This window comes from Schistocerca serialis, chromosome 9 (assembly GCF_023864345.2).
Source record: "Schistocerca serialis cubense isolate TAMUIC-IGC-003099 chromosome 9, iqSchSeri2.2, whole genome shotgun sequence".
Lineage (NCBI taxonomy): Eukaryota > Metazoa > Arthropoda > Insecta > Orthoptera > Acrididae > Schistocerca > Schistocerca serialis.
Window position 1 is genome coordinate 325,875,309 of NC_064646.1, and position 17,391 is coordinate 325,892,699.

Consider the following 17,391-nt stretch of genomic DNA (forward strand, 5'->3'; position numbering starts at 1 on the left):
TGCGTAGAAAGGTGCGTTCTTGAAGGAGAAAACTAAAGGTGTCTTTCACAACGAAAGATAAGTGACATAACTTTATACATATCTCCAATGAGAACATTGTGATTGAAAGGCTGTAATAGCATAGAAATTTAGGACTTTATTTCACTGTGTTTTTAGTCATCTCACAGTGACTTCACAATGCCCCAAGTCCAAGATAGACGAAGGCCACTTACAGAAGAAGTTATAGAGCTCCTTAATTCATCTGAAATTGAGAATCTATATGATGATCCTGGCGAATTTTGAACAAGAGGACAATGATGGAGGTAATGGTAGGCATTTTACATCATACAGTATATAGTAAGCTGAGTAGCCTAGACACAAAGTCAGCTAGCAGCATGATAAGTGACACTGAGATAATCACGAAACACTCGTTCCACCCAAACGACTATGCATTGGCAGCAAGAATGTTATTGTTCCATAAGAATTTGTTACAGTGCAGTCAACCTAAAGCTGAATAAGAAAAATATCCATTCTAATTGTAACAAATTGACAAATGCTAGAAACGTAGGTTTGCCTTTCCTTAATCTTTCTTCTAAGATTAGTCGTAAGGTGAGTATTGCCTCACGTGTTCCAGTGTTTCTACGGAATCCAAACTGATCTTCCCCGAGGTTGGCTTCTACTAGTTTTTCATTCGTCTGTAAAGAATTCGTGTTAATATTTTGCAGCTGTGACTTATTAAACTGATCGTTCGGTAATTTTCACATCTGTCAACACCTGCTTTCTTTGGGATTGGAATTATTATATTCTTCTTGAAGTCTGAGGGTATTTCGCCTGTTTCATACATCTTGCTCACCAGATGGTAGAGTTTTGTCAGGACTGGCTCTCCCAAGGCCGTCAGTAGTTCCAATGCAATGTTGTCTACTCCGGGGGCCTTGTTTCGACTCAGGCCTTTCAGTGCTCTGTCAAACTCTTCACGCAGTATCATATCTCCCATTTCATCTTCATCTACATCCTCTTCCATTTCCATAATATTGTCCCCAAGTACATCGCCCTTGTATAGACCCTCTATATACTCCTTCCACCTTTCTGCTTTCCCTTCTTTGCTTAGAACTGGGTTTCCATCTGAGCTCTTGATATTCATACAAGTCGTTCTCTTATCTCCAAAGGTCTCTTTAATTTTCCTGTAGGCAGTATCTGTCTTACCCCTAGTGACATGGGCCTCTACATCCTTACATTTGTCCTCTAGCCATCCCTGCTTAGCCATTTTGCACTTCCTGTCGATCTCATTTCTGAGACGTTTGTATTCCTTTTTGCCTGCTTCATTTACTGCATTTTTATATTTTCTTCTTTCATCAATTAAATTCAATATTTCTTCTGTTACCCAAGGATTTCTACTAGCCCTCGTCTTTTTACCTACTTGATCCTCTGCTGCCTTCGCTACTTCATCCCTCAAAGCTACCCATTCTTCTTCTACTGTATTTCTTTCCCCCATTCCTGTCAATTGTTCCCTTATGCTCTCCCTGAAACTCTGTACAACCTCTGGTTCTTTCAGTTTATCCGGGTCCCATCTCCTTAAATTCCCACCTTTTTGCAGCTTCTTCAGTTTTAATCTACAGGTCATAACCAATAGATTGTGATCAGAGTCCGCATCTGCCCCTGGAAATGTCTTACAATTTAAAACCTGGTTCCTAAATCTCTGTCTTACCATTATATAATCTATCTGATACCTTTTAGTATCTCCAGGGTTCTTCCATTTATACAACCTTCTTTCATGATTCTTAAACCAAGTGTTAGCTATGATTATGTTGTGGTCTGTGCAAAATTCTACCAGGCGGCTTCCTCTTTCATTTCTTAGCCCCAACCCATATTCACCTACTATGTTTCATTCTCTCCCTTTTCCTATACTCGAATTCCAGTCACCCATGACTATTAAATTTTCGTCTCCCTTCACAATCTGAATAATTTCTTTTATTACAGAGAAAGCTTTTGACAATGTTGACTGGAATATTCTCTTTCAAATTCTAAAGGTGGCAGGGGTAAAATACAGGGAGCGAAAGGCTATTTACAATTTGTACAGAAACCAGATGGTAGTTATAAGAGTCGAGGGACATGAAAGGGAAGCAGTGGTTGGGAAGGGAGTAAGACAGGGTTGTAGCCTCTCCCCGATGTTGTTCAATCTGTATATTGAGCAAGCAGTAAAGGAAACAAAAGAAAAATTCGGAGTAGGTATTAAAATCCATGGAGAAGAAATAAAAACTTTGAGGTTCGCCGATGACATTGCAATTCTGTCAGAGACAGCAAAGGACTTGGAAGAGCAGTTGAATGGAATGGACAGTGTCTTGAAAGGAGGATATAAGATGAACATCAACAAAAGCAAAACAAGGATAATGGAATGTAGTCTAAGTCGGGTGATGCTGAGGGAATTAGATTAGGAAATGAGACACTTAAAGTAGTAAAGGAGTTTTGCTATTTGGGGAGCAGAATAACTGATGATGGTCGAAGTAGAGAGGATATAAAATGTAGACTGGCAATGGCAAGGAAAGCGTTTCTGAAGAAGAGAAATTTGTTAACATTGAGTATAGATTTAAGTGTCAGGAAGTCATTTCTGAAAGTATTTGTATGGAGTGTAGCCACGTATGGAAGTGAAACATGGACGATAAATAGTTTGGACAAGAACAGAATAGAAGCTTTCGAAATGTGGTGCTACAGAAGAATGCTGAAGATTAGATGGGTAGATCACATAACTAATGAGGAAATATTGAATAGGATTGGGGAGAAGAGAAGTTTGTGGCACAACTTGACCAGAAGAAGGGATCGGTTGGTAGGACATGTTCTGAGGCATCAAGGGATCACCAATTTAGTATTGGAGGGCAGTGTGGAGGGTAAAAATCGTAGAGGGAGACCAAGAAATGAATACACTAAGCAGATTCAGAAGGATGTAGGTTGCAGTAGGTACTGGGAGATGAAGAAGCTTGCACAGGATAGAGTAGCATGGAGAGCTGCATCAAACCAGTCTCAGGACTGAAGACCACAACAACAACACAATTGTAACAGACTGAAAGGTAGCTTTGAATGTCCAGATTGGTAAGTCTGATGTCTGTTCACATGCTTTGCATCCGGACGTGGCAGGGCGACAGCAACGCCTATTGGGCATTCAGCGGGTTTTGCACCCAAAGGCAGCAGTTGGCTGCTTTTGAAACCAAACATGATTTTCAACAGCCATTTTCAACGATTTATAGTTGGTTCTGCAACCTGAAACAAATTCCATCACTTAGGCACTGAAAAAATCTATACGGCCGTGTACCCATCTCAAAATCGATATAAAATGAATTTAGCGCATTTTTCATTTGGGTTACTCAGATGTACTTTTTTTATGAGTTTTTCTTTTTGTAATAGCATTTTTTTTTATTATAGGGTCTGGAGAAATATGCTGAAATTGAATGGCCAGAAGTTATTCAAGTTTACGATCAACATATACGAGGGGTCGACAAGATGGATTTTCTGGTCACAATTTATTGCACATTCATCAGAATAGGAAATAGGATGCTTCACACGTTTGCTCATGCAATTGATATTGCATGTGTAAAAGCATGGATTGGGTACAAGAAAAATGCATCAGAATTAGGTGTTCCTAAACATAAGCCCCTTGATTTGCCTCACTTTAGAGCATGTGTGGCCAAAGTACTCACAAAAATAGATAAGCCAGCTGCCAGGAAAAGGATCCCACTTGTGAGAGTCCAATACCATCTCCAAGAACTTCAAATTGAACCAATGCAGAAGTTCGGCCAGAAGCTGATATTCGTTTGGACAACGTTGGGCATCTTCCAGTGGTAAGTAACAAAAAATCATTTGACAGGTGCAAGAAACTGGGTTGCAAAGGCAAAACCACATGTTATTGTGTAAAATGTAACATTCATTTATGTCTGGATAGAAAAAAAAATGTTTCTTTGATTATCATTCTTCACAAGTGTAAAACCATAGTTTATGTATCTAATCATTAAGTAAGCTTTGTGTAATTTATGTATTTTGGTGAAATAAAATCAAACAAAACACTTTGACTTTTCAACTTATACTGCAACCACTTGAACATAATGTCCTCATTTGGGGACACATTGTTTTTTCCCTTGTGGAGCACCTCGGAATATTTTATATAACTGGGGGGGGGGGGGGATAAATAAATAAATAAACACATGATTTTTTTTCAGGAAAAAAAATTCATGACCGATAGGGTTCAGTTACCAGTAGCAACAACCACACACATCATATCTTTACAAAATATTTCTCTCATTTTGAGCAGGCAACGCACTCTGTCGTTTTCTAATCAAAAATATCTGCAAAACCATGCTATTTTTATTAAATGTTATTGGCAGAAATGACAACCAATTTGAAACATTTCAGACAATGACAGTCAGTTAATTGTTTTTGTGTCATAACTGAACTGTACTACTCAAAAAAAAAAAAAAAAAAAAAAAAAAAAAAAAAAAAAAAATAAAAAAAATAAATAAATAAAAATAAAAAAAAACCAAAATACTTCTCATGAACATACACTTCCTTCATCCTAAATCCTAAATTGTGTTGTGGTGTTGCACAAAGTCTCACAGACATCCATGGCTGGAAGTCGGATTCTTCTAGTGACTTTTAGTGCACAGGTCAAATTATGTGACATATTACATTAATGATCGCAGTGGTAACATCCTTAGAGCTGCTATACTTGTAAAATACTCATCTGGAGTTGACCTGTCTTATTTTGATCCGTGAGACCAGGTTAACGTAGTCACCACACTTACAGCAATGATGTAAACACTGTAGCGATCTAATTGCAGTCAGGAAGATTATCTGTTCATTGATCATGAAAGAGAAACTTCAGGGATGTGGAACAAATAGGCCAAGGTATACATTAACACAAGGCAAAGACACCACAGAAACTTTCTCTGTCTACTGTATTAACAATAAACTATCACTATATTGCTTAATATTACAAGGTTAGAATAATGGGCTGAAAAACATACATCACTAACTGTCAATACCCCACCTTCAATGGTGTTCTCTGACTGATTTTACAATTATTTAATGGTCATCATGTCATACAAAATTGCACTTGATACTGGACAGCTAGTCAAATTCCAGAGGCAAAATAAAGAAATAAAAGATTTTAAAATAGCCAAGGAGGAGAAGTTTATCGAATTCCTCTTTTTGGAAGTGTATGTACAAAAATGCCATCAAAATCCTGCCACTGAAAATCTATTCTACAATGAGTAATCAGTCCAGCTGCCTGTCCGAGAGACTTTTAATTATGGTTTCATTATGCAACAAGATATTCATCAGTGAGAAAATGGAACATGTTTCTTATTAGCATAATGCACCTAGCAGAGTACAGGTGTAACAATCATGCTGAGTAAAAATTAGTTATAAAGGGTGCAACTCTAAAAATGTGGGAGATTATTACAGTAATCTGGTGCTACTGCTTTCGAAACACCAACTTTGGCTTTTCCCAGATACTAGAAACATGCGTTTCTGTGGTATCCAAATCAAGATATCTTTCTTTCGACATCCAATGTGAAAATCAACAACAGTTTATGAGAACATGGAACAGTCACCCTTGGTTTCACTCTTGTGCACTATAGTGATTGTGGAGATGTGTGAGCTTCAAGTGGTCACATAAAACAGATCCAAGAATCAGTGAACAGCAAATTGAATGTGCAGTGTTGTGCTACAGAGGCCATTCCTCTCAAGGACAAAAATAATGATTACTTGGGAGAATCAACCATGAAATGCCAGTTTACTAAACCAATATATCGGCAGGACAAGAGCGATGTTTTTTTAGGAAGATAAAACCATCCACCAGTGCAACACCAGATGCAAGTGTATGTGTTTCATATGGGCCTCAAAAAGACTTCAGTCCACACAATAATAATTTATCACTTTCGCATTATAATGTACAGGGTTTAGGAAACAAAATAGATGCTTTGGAATCATTTACCACAGGACTATCCCCACATGCAGTAACAGTTACAGAACACCAGAAAACAGTGGACAACATTCAATATCGCAAATCAGAAGGCTACAATCTAGCTATGTTCTACTGTAGAACACACTATATAAAGGTGGTGGTGATGCCATCTACTCAAGAAAATATAAGTTCATAACCACCACAGAAAAAGTGCTATGGGGGAACAATTTCTGTGTTGTTGACAAATACTTTGAAATTGCAATTCTTAAAATCATATTTTGCACTGTTTCTTTCTATGTCATAGGTGTATATAAATCCCCCTGTGGAAATTTTTGATGCTTCTCTGTAATCACTTGATGGAGTTTTAAGCAAATGAATATCAGGTTGTAGAAGTTTAAATCTTGTCATACTGGAAGATCTGAACATCAACACTTTAGATGGTCAGGAAAACAAACATTTTACAGATTGTATCCTGTCTTACAGGACTAAAGATTTTCCTGGACTACTACCCACCAGAGTAGCTCACACTCATAGTAGTTCAATTGATCACATTATCCAAATTATGACCACATCATCTCAACAGACATCATAAATGGTCACCTCTTAGAGCATTTAAACCAAACACTGGTGCTAAAAGGTAATACCAAATTCAAACCAAGAAAAATGTATGAGCACATGTGAATATTATCTGCAAACAACATTGCTACACTAAGACATAGTTTAAGCCAGGAATTGTGGAAATCAGTTATAACTACCACATGTTCACATAAATTATGACTGAGCACTTAAATAGAGCCACGCAATTAAAAAAAAAGTGAGTATCCAGAAAAATCAGCCTTCAAAATCAAAACCTATGCCATTAGATTTTAAAACAAAAGATATGAAAGAAAAAATGGAAAACATGTATAGCTTACACAGACCGACTAAACTCAGAGTTACATAAAGAACTCTACAAGCAGTACAAATATAAGTACCGCAAAGAAGTCAGAATGAATCAGCCAACAGATATGAGGTTCAAATAATGTTTCAAAGACTTGCTGATCAATTGTAAATAAAATCAGAAACAATGAAACAGAAACTAAAATTAATAATGCACAATTAACTGTGAATAATGAAGATATCTTTGAGCCTCTTCTAACCAGCAATATTTTTAATAATTAGTTCATAGATACTGTCAAAAATGATGCCTCTATGAAACACAGCACTCATTTGAGTCCAATAACAAACAGAACTGCAGTACACTACCGCAGAAAGCTCAGAAACATGAATTAGTGAAAACACTACTTCATCTAATAAAGTGTGTCCTCGAAAACTGTGGGTTCCCTGAGAAGTTGAAACTGTCTGTAGCGAAACCAATACACAAAAAGACGGAAATAAAGTATGTACAGAACTACAGACCTATTGCCCTAATCTCAACTTTCGGCAAACTGATTAGAGAAAATAATAGTTTAAAAAATCCTGGAACATTACAACAATGCTGACATAAGACATTTCCAGAATGGTTTCAGAAGATGTCGAAGTACCACGTCAGCAGCAGTACAATTAGTCCATCATGTACTTGAAAAAGTAAATGAAAAATCCAGAGCACCAGGAATATTCCTGGACCTCTCAAGGGCTTTTCATAGAGTACATCCTGAATTGCTCTTATCAAAAATTGCGAAGAGTAGTGTCACTGGGAAACTTGTGCAAGTGCTAGAAACATATTTAAAAGGGAGGACAACAGTGCATGTAAAATTGTGTGTTACAAGCAATAAACTGAATTGAATAGAACTGAATTGCATCATAGAGGTCAATGGGACATCATCAGTCTCTTTTGCATCAATGTATTTTATCAAGGGAAAAAATTCGAAACCGTGCTATAACATGTTTAAGCATTCAAATATTCTTGAATCTTAATGAATGTTTCAGAATACAACTTGGAAACTGCACATACTGCACTGCTCTGCACTATGGCAAAATTGTTGTAGCCAATGAGTCGTGCAATGTTGTAAACACTGAGGAACAACTCACTGAAGAAGTGTATCTGCTTATACAGAGAAACTACGTAAACCAAGAATGCTTATATGAGTTAACAACTTTAAATGGTTGTGTGTGCAAACAACTTTTGCAGCAAAATGCAGTTTAGTTCTACAAACAAATCAGCAAATAAAGAATATGGACCAAGACGGAAGTGTAAGCTTCCAACAAAATTCCTAAAGTCACTCAATGTTCCCAGTTAGTCTACTGACTGGTTTGATGCGGCCCACCACGAATTCCTTTCCTGTGCTAACCTCTTCATCTCAGAGTAGCACTTGCAACCTACGTCCTCAATTATTTGCTTGACGTATTCCAATCTCTGTCTTCCTCTACAGTTTTTGCCCTCTACAGCTCCCTCTAGTACCATGGAAGTCATTCCCTCATGTCTTAGCAGATGTCCTATCATCCTGTCCCTTCTCCTTATCAGTGTTTTCCACATATTCCTTCCCTCTCCGATTCTGCGTAGAACCTCCTCATTCCTTACCTTATCAGTCCACCTAATTTTCAACATTTGTCTATAGCGCCATATCTCAAATGCTTTGATTCTCTTCTGTTCTGGCTTTCCAACAGTCCATGTTTCACTACCATACAATGCTGTACTCCAGACGTACATCCTCAGAAATTTCTTCCTCAAATTAAGGCCAGTATTTGATATTAGTAGACTTCTCTTGGCCAGAAATGCCTTTTTTGCCATAGCGAGTCTGCTTTTGATGTCCTCCTTGCTCCGTCCGTCATTGGTTATTTTACTGCCTAGGTAGCAGAATTCCTTAACTTCATTGACTTCGTGACCATCAATCCTGATGTTAAGTTTCTCGCTGTTCTCATTTCTACTACTTCTCATTACCTTCGGCTTTCTCCGATTTACTCTCAAACCATACTGTGTACTCATTAGACTGTTCGAATCGTATCATTGATATCCTTTCACCTTGTATTTTAATTCCACTCCTGAACCTTTCTTTTATTTCCATCATTGCTTCCTCGATGTACAGATTGAAGAGTAGGGGCGAAAGGCTACAGCCTTGTCTTACACCCTTCTTAATAAGAGCACTTCGTTCTTGATCGTCCACTCTTATTATTCCCTCTTGGTTGTTGTACATATTGTATATGACCCGTCTCTCCCTATAGCTTACCCCTACTTTTTTCAGAATCTCTAACAGCTTGCACCATTTTATATTGTCGAACGCTTTTTCCAGGTCGACAATCCTATAAAAGTGTCTTGATTTTTCTTTACCCTTGCTTCCATTATTAGCCGTAACGTCAGAATTGCCTCTCTCGTCCCTTTACTTTTCCTAAAGCCAAACTGATCGTCACCTAGCGCATTCTCAATTCTCTTTTCCATTCTTCTGTATATTATTCTTGTAAGCAGCTTCGATGCATGAGCTGTTAAGCTGATTGTGCAATAATTCTTGCACTTGTCAGCTCTTGCCGTCTTCGGAATTGTGTGGATGATGCTTTTCCGAAAGTCAGATGGTATATCGCCAGACTCATATACTCTACACACCAACGTGAATAGTCGTTTTGTTGCCACTTCCCCCAATGATTTTAGAAATTCTGATGGAATGTTATCTATCCCTTCTGCCTTATTTGACCGTAAGCTCTCCAAAGCTCTTTTAAATTCCGATTCTAATACTGGATCCCCTATCTCTTCTAAATCAACTCCTGTTTCTTCTTCTATTACATCAGACAAATCTTCCCCCTCATAGAACCTTTCAATGTATTCTTTCCACCTATCTGCTCTCTCCTCTGCATTTAACAGTGGAATTCCCGTTGCACTCTTAATGTTACCACCGTTGCTTTTAATGTCACCAAAGGTTGTTTTGACTTTCCTGTATGCTGAGTCTGTCCTTCCGACAATCATATCTTTTTCAATGTCTTCACATTTTTCCTGCAGCCATTTTGTCTTAGCTTCCCTGCACTTCCTATTTATTTCATTCCTCAGCGACTTTTATTTCTGTATTCCTGATTTTTCCGGAACATGTTTGTACTTCCTCCTTTCATCAATCAACTGAAGTATTTCTTCTGTTACCCATGGTTTCTTCGCAGCTACCTTCTTTGTACCTATGTTTTCCTTCCCAACTTCTGTGATGGCCCTTTTTAGAGATGTCCATTCCTCTTCAACTGTGCTGCCTACTGCGCTATTCCTTATTGCTGTATCTATAGCGTTAGAGAACTTCAAATGTATCTCGTCATTCCTTAGTACTTCCGTATCCCACTTATTTGCGTATTGATTCTTCCTGACTAATGTCCTGAACTTCAGCCTACTCTTCATCACTACTATATTGTGATCTGAGTCTATATCTGCTCCTGGGTATGGCTTACAATCCAGTATCTGATTTCGGAATCTCTGTCTGACCATGATGTAACCTAATTGAAATGTTCCCAGTATGCTCTTGCAAAAAAAGCTTTTTAACAACAAGCAGAAGCATAAATATTACATGGAAAAGAAAGAGTCAAGTCAATATTCAAACCAAATTTTCACTCATTTCAATCAATTTACTGTTCAGCTTTAAAAGAGTCCAACTCTCAATAAGACTAGCTTACAGTACAACTATCAATCACACGCCAGAGCAAACATTTCAATGTTATGGAGGAAATTTAAAATAGTCATGTTTCTTACATGGACAGCATACATAGCATCCAAGACAAAAGTACAAACTTGTCAACACAAATCCTAAATCTGCTGTATGCCCTCACAAAAAAAGCTGAAGCAGAAATGTTAATTGAAAATGAAAAATGAAATTCAGTATTCATACCTCAATTTCCATTTCCTCTAACTTACCATTCTCAGTTTCCAATAAGAATAGCATACAGTATGACTACCAGTAAATCACATGACCAAACATTTCATTTCAATGCTGGGGAATGAATTTAAAAGAGCCATGTTTTTTTTGCACAAACAATCATATGTAATGTCATCTCATTGAGGTAGGGTGTTCTGCCAGTGGTCCACGTCTTTCAACATGATATATTTTCAATGCTGTAACTGAACTGAAGAAATTGGAAAAGATAAGAAATTAAGCAGATGAGACATGGGTAAGTTGAAAGAACTGGAGGTTGCTGATAGTTTCAGAGAGAGAATTGGGCAAAGGTTGACTAGGACAGGGGAAAATAATGTGTAGCTTTAAGAGATGAAATAGTAAAGGCAGAGGATCAAATATGTAAAAAGACAAAACCTAGTAGAAATCTTTGGACAACGCAAGAGATATTGAATTTAATTGACAAAATGAGAAACTATAAAAAATGCAGCCAATGAAGCAGGCAAAAGTGAATGCAAACACTTAAAAAATCAGATTGCCAGGAAGAGCAAAATGGCTAAGCAGCAATGGATACAGGAGAAATTTAACAATTTAGAAGTATATTTCTTTAGGGGAAAGATAGATACCACCTACAGAGAAATTAAAGAGGCCCTTGATGAAAAGAGAAGCAGCTGTATGAATATCAAGAGCTTAGATGGGACACCAGTCCTAAGCAAAGAAAGGAAATCTGAAAGATGGAAAGAGTATTAGAGAGTCTGTACAAGGGAGATGAACTTGAAGGCAATATTATAGAAAGGGAAGTCGACATAGATGAAGATGAGATAGGAAATATAATGTAAGAAGAATTTGACAGAGCACTGAAAGAGTCAAGTCAAAATAAGGCCTTAGGAGTAGACAATATTCCATTAGAACTACTGATAACCTTGGGAGAGCCAGGCATGATAAAACTCTTCCATCTGGCGAGCAAGATGTATAAAACAGGTGAAATACCTGACTTCGAGAAGAATTCCAATTCCAAAGAAAGTAGGTGCTGACAGGTGTGAAAATTACCAATCTATCAGTTTAGTACATCATGGTTGCAAAATACTAACACAAATTCCTTACGGAAGAATGGAAAAACTTATCGAAGCTGACCTTGGGGAAGATCAGTTTGGATTCTGAGGAAATCTGACTTCTCTTAGAAGATAGATTAAGGAAATGAAAACCTACATTCACAGCATTTGTAAACTTAGAGAAAACTTTTGACAATGCCGACTAGAATACTCTTTTTGAAATTCTGAAGGTAGTAGGGGTAAAATACAGGGAGTACAAGGCTATTTACAACTTTTACAGAAACCAGATGGCAGTAATAAAGAGTCAAGGGCCATGAAAGGGAAGCCGTGGTTGAGAAGGAAATGAGGCAGGGTTGTATTTTATCTCTGATGTTATTCAGTCTGTACACTGAACAAGCACTAAAAGAAACCAACGAAAAATTTGAAGTAGGAATTAAAGTTCAGGGAAAAGAAATAAAAACTTTGAGATTTTCCAATGACACATAGTTCTTCTAGAGACAGCAACAGAGTTGGAAGAGCAGCTGAACAGACTGGACAGTGTCTTGAACGGAGGGTGTAAGATGAACATCAATAAGAGCAAAACAAGGATAATGGAACATAATCAAATTAAATCAGGTGATGTTAATGGATTTAGATTAGGTAACAAGACATTTAAAGTAGTAGATGAGTTCTGCTATTTGGGCAGCAACATAACTGATGATGGTCGAAGTAGAGATGATACAAAATATAGACCGGCAATGGCAAGCAACGTGTTTCTGAAGAAGAGAAATTTGTTAACATTGAGTATGGTTTTAAGTGTCACGAAGTCTTTTCTGAAAGTATTTGTGTGGAGTGTAGCTATCTATGAATGTGAAACGTGGACGATAAGTAGTTTAGACAAGAAGAGAACAGGAGCTTTCGAAATGTGGTGCTACAGAAGAATGCTGAAGATTAGATAGGTAGATCACGTAACTAATAAGAAGGTACTGAATAGAATTGGGGGACAAGAAATCTGTGGCACAACTTGAACAAGAGAAGGGATCAGTTGATAGGACACATTCTGAGACAACAAGAGATCACCAACTTAGTAGTGGAGCGAAGTGTAGGAGGTCAAAATCATAGAGGGAGACGAGGAGATGAATACTGTAAGCTGATTTAGAATGATGTAGGATGTAGTAGTTACTTGGAGAGATAAAAGCTCACACAGGATAGAGTGGCTTGGAGACTGCATCAAACCAGTCTCTGGACTGAAGATAACAACAACAACAACAACAACAATATGTATTCATCAGGTGTTCCCTGAGACAGAGAAATGTCATGTTGGGAAGGTGCAGATCACCAGCTGTACACCCGATCTCAATGAGATGACAATGAACCACAGGGAAAGTCTAAGAGGTTACATCCATACATAATGTGTTTACATGCTCTGCTCAACAAAAACAAAACTTATCTTTCTAAGAAACTGAAAGCAAAACATCAAAAAACATAGTCTGAGTAACTTAAGTGCTATACAAACGAGATGATTGACTGCACATTTTTCCAGTTCAGGACACAAATGAGAAAAATGACCAAGCAAAGAGAGTCCTTTTTGGCTAATACCTACTAAGAATGAAGAATAGCTCATCTTCAGTGGCAGGTTTGTGTTTTGCCAGAAACTGAAGAACTGTAGCCAGCTGTGGATGAGGCAGCATTGGAAGGCGATGTAGCAAATACCTCGCCATGCTTCGACTGACCACCACACCACCTTCTGATGCCAGCACTGTGTCCAAAACCAGCAGGCAGTTTGTGGACACAACTGGGTCCTCGTCACGAATTGTCTCATACAGCCTGGTAAATTATTATCATGAACTTGACCTGTGACTGAAGAGGTGTTTGTTACCAGTAGGCAACAATTAATTACAAAAAAATGGTTCAAATGGCTCTGAGCACTATGGGACTTAACATCTGAGGTCATCAGTCCCCTAGAACTTAGAACTACTTAAACCTAACTAACCTAAGGACATCACACACATCCATGCCCGAGGCAGGATTCGGGGACGAAATTGACACTTTTTTCAGATTTTCACCTATTACTCAGAAATTGTGTGTCCTACTGAAAACGTTTCCCCGTACCAATATGAAAGAAAATTAAATTTTGCTTAAATGTCAAAATCAGTGCAGCTATTTGGTCGCAATCAGTTGTCAAGATTAGGTCATTTTCACCAACTTGCCTAAAAAGTCAGCTCCAACACCTATAACTCAAAAATGGCTGCTCCAAATGAAAAACCATCAAGTTACCAGACTTACAGATCATGAAATTTCATGTTACAAAAGTATCTAGTTTAGAGTTTTAGGCACTATTAAGCATTCATACACTTGAAAGCCAAAGTAATTTTTCTTTCTTTCTTTTTTTTCTTTTTCTTTTTTAAACGAAGTTATTCAGAAAAATGAAATTTCCAGTGGAAAGACAGCTCTCTCATGAGCACATACTTGTTTTGTATGTATATATTTTTAATTTCCATCATCTGTGTGTATTTTAGTCATTTTTTTCGATGCTTTAATCAGTAAGAGTGGTTTGCTAAAATGAAAATCAAGCACAGAGTAATGACCAATATGTATTTACATATGAGTAGTATAAAAATTTGTACAAACGAACAAATAATAGGGCATGACAATATTAAGAAACACAATTTAAATATCAGAGATTCACATTTTATCAAATTTCAATTTCGTTCAGATCACCAGGGAGACTATGGCAGGTTCCGGTCCAGCACGCAATCTTCAGGATCCCATGTGGCTACCTCACCAACTTCTTTGTTCTGTAACATATCTTTGATCTCATCCTTGTCGAACTTGAATAATGAAACTTGAATTACGAGATACTGTTATTGGGGTAGCTGAAATGTGAGCTGATGACTGGGCTTGTGAAGTATTGGAATGTATCCCTGATAAGGATCTTTGCACTAAAGATACAGTTGTGGAAACAGCTATTTCCCACGATGCTTAGCCTGACAGTGTGGCAATCTTGAGTGAGGACTTTGATGTGCTTGTTCTCCTAATGGGTCAAAAACAACTACAACAACTTATACTTCCACAAACTGGGAAGAGGGATCAGCACAGGATGGGATACCATTACTAAACCTTACAAAGCAACAGTTGCACCTCAAAATGCAAGCAGCTGAATTCATTAAATCCTCAGTCTCTCAAGATATAACAACACAGGCAGGGGAAAAGCTAATGTTAGCACTGTATGGGAATTCCAACTGCTCGACTTCGGATAAGCTCAGTTAAGAGCTTTTTGTAAAGTCTGCCTCAAGACAATCTTTCAAACTTTAAAGTCTACTGCCAACATCAGATGCAGGAAGGTGGTACTCATTGTGATCCTACCATCAAGCAAAATCTTGGCAGGGAAAGAAAACTGATCCATGCCAGTGAGGCTGGAAGAAAATCTAATCAGGCTTGTTTCCCATGACAATGATGAAAGATGCGGCACCACACACACTACTGAACATTGTTTTCTGCATATGGAAAGCAGAATGCACAGCAGTATGTTGATGATGTAAATTGGACTGAACTGCTGCTCGACATGCAAACACTGTTGTGGCTTATCTTGCAAGAATGCCCCAGAAATTGAGTTTCATGAGGATTAGGAAGAGATTGAAGATATGTTCCAAGCCAAGGAAGCTGGTGAAAGAGCCACAATGGATCCTGGAGATCAGATGCTGGACTGGGACCTGCCGTCTCCCAAAAACCCTTGATGGAATTGAAATTTTATAAAATGTAAATCTCTGATATTTAAATCGCATTTTTTTTCTTTTTCTTTACTATTGTCATGCCCTTTCATTAGTTCATTTGTACAATTTTTTACATTACTCATACATAAATACATGCTGCACTAAATTTAACCCTGCCAGGTCAGTAGTTTTGCAAGTCGACACTTCTTCCTACAGAATCCGTGCTGTCCTTTTGGACAGAATTGGCACTCATGACAAACCTATTGCTTTTGCCTCAAAGTTATTAACTCAAACTCAGTGCAATTATTGAAAAAGAGGCTCTTGCTATTGTGTATGGTGTGACAAAATACCATCACTATTTGTAAGGTTGCACGTTCTATTTAGTAACAGATCAAAAGCCTCTGCAGTCCTTGTTTCATCTGACAAAGCTGGTTCCTACACACACTGCTCAAAAATTGCAACATTGGGCTTTGTTGCTTTTGCAGTATTAGTATGAAATTGTGTGCAGACCTACTGCAAAGCATGGCAATGCAGACACCCTATCTCGCCTTCCGATTGGCCCAGACTCTGATTTTGATGTATCTGCTGCATCTTGTTGCCAAATCAATGTGCAGGACTCTGAATTGCTGGAATGTTTTCCCTTGCACTGCAGAAAAATTGCAGAGGCCACAGAAGCAGATCCAGATCTGAAGATTTTGTTACATTACACTAGCATGTCATGGCCTCATTCATTAAACAGTATCCAGAACTCAGTTTTGCACCAATATTTTGCACATCAGAATAACCTTTCAGTTCCACAGGGTGTGATTCTAGTTCAAAATGACAGTGGACAATTGCGTGTGCTTATCCCAAAGTGTTGCAAAAGGATGTGTTGTGATTGCTCCACCAAGGACATTGTGGAATTGTTCGCACTAAACAGTTAGTGCACCGGCACTGTACTTGGCAGGGCATGGATGCCCACATTGAACACATGTCAGCACAGTGTCGCACATGCACGGAGAACCAGTTTGCTCCACCACAGACATTCTTGTCTTGTCTTAAGACTCAATTGCAATGGCCATGATTGCACATTGACTTTGCAGGACCATTTTGGAACACTTGTTGGCTGACAGTGGTAGATTCTTTTAGTAAGTTTCCATTTGAGGTGCCTATGGCTTCTATCACATCACGTAGCACCATTCAAGCATTGTCCTCCATATTTTGCATAGAAGGTTTGCCTGAAGTACTTGTGTCGAACAACAGACCACAGCTCACTTCATGTGGCTTTGATCTGTTTCACCCGCAATCCAGTGAGCAAGCAGAATGCTTCGTATGCACTTTCAAGCAATGGATGGCTAAGCTTCACACCACCCACACACCGGAACAGACGCTGCAACTCTTTCTCACCTCCTATTGCTCCCACCTACGAGATGGACCATCACCGGTGGAACTTCTGCATGGCCGCTGCTGTCGGACATTGCTACACTTGCTACACACACCGCAGCATCCGGCGCTGTCAATGGTCCACAAGTATCACTTTGCGCCACGTGATAGGGTTCTTTTCAGGGTTTATGGCAACTGTAGACACTGGGAAAGAGGAATGATCCAGGAACGCATCGGCTCTTACATGTACTTAAATTGCAGGTCCCTATAGATTGCAGCACCGCCACCAGAACCAAATTCGCGCATGTCATTTGCCTCACAATTCTGCTGCTTTTCTTCCCCCAGATTCACAGCTTCACGGGACCGTGCGGCCTTCGCAGTTGCCCACTGGTGCCACCAGGGCACCCCAGGAGGAGTGTATGGACAATGTGCCCTCACCCCTGCTGTCGCCATGGACCTGGGCATGCCGTCACCATCACCATCATTGCCCCAGCGCGTGTCCTCAGGTCTGGATGTGTGCCCTGGCATCAGTTACTGTTGCCTCACAAGCCAGATTGTGGGGTAAAGTTGGGAGCATGCTGTCC

At 38.7% G+C, this 17,391-nt stretch overlaps 1 protein-coding gene across 1 annotated transcript in view; it reads right to left on the reverse strand.

Moving 5' to 3' along the window:
- The window catches only part of LOC126419112 (AP-4 complex subunit beta-1-like), a 43,442-nt gene that overhangs the window by 17,827 nt on the left and 8,224 nt on the right, over positions 1 to 17,391 (reverse strand). The window contains exon 4 of the mRNA XM_050086208.1: positions 13,336 to 13,559. Coding sequence (XP_049942165.1) covers positions 13,336 to 13,559 — 224 coding nt within the window. The remainder of the gene's footprint in view (positions 1 to 13,335; positions 13,560 to 17,391) is intronic.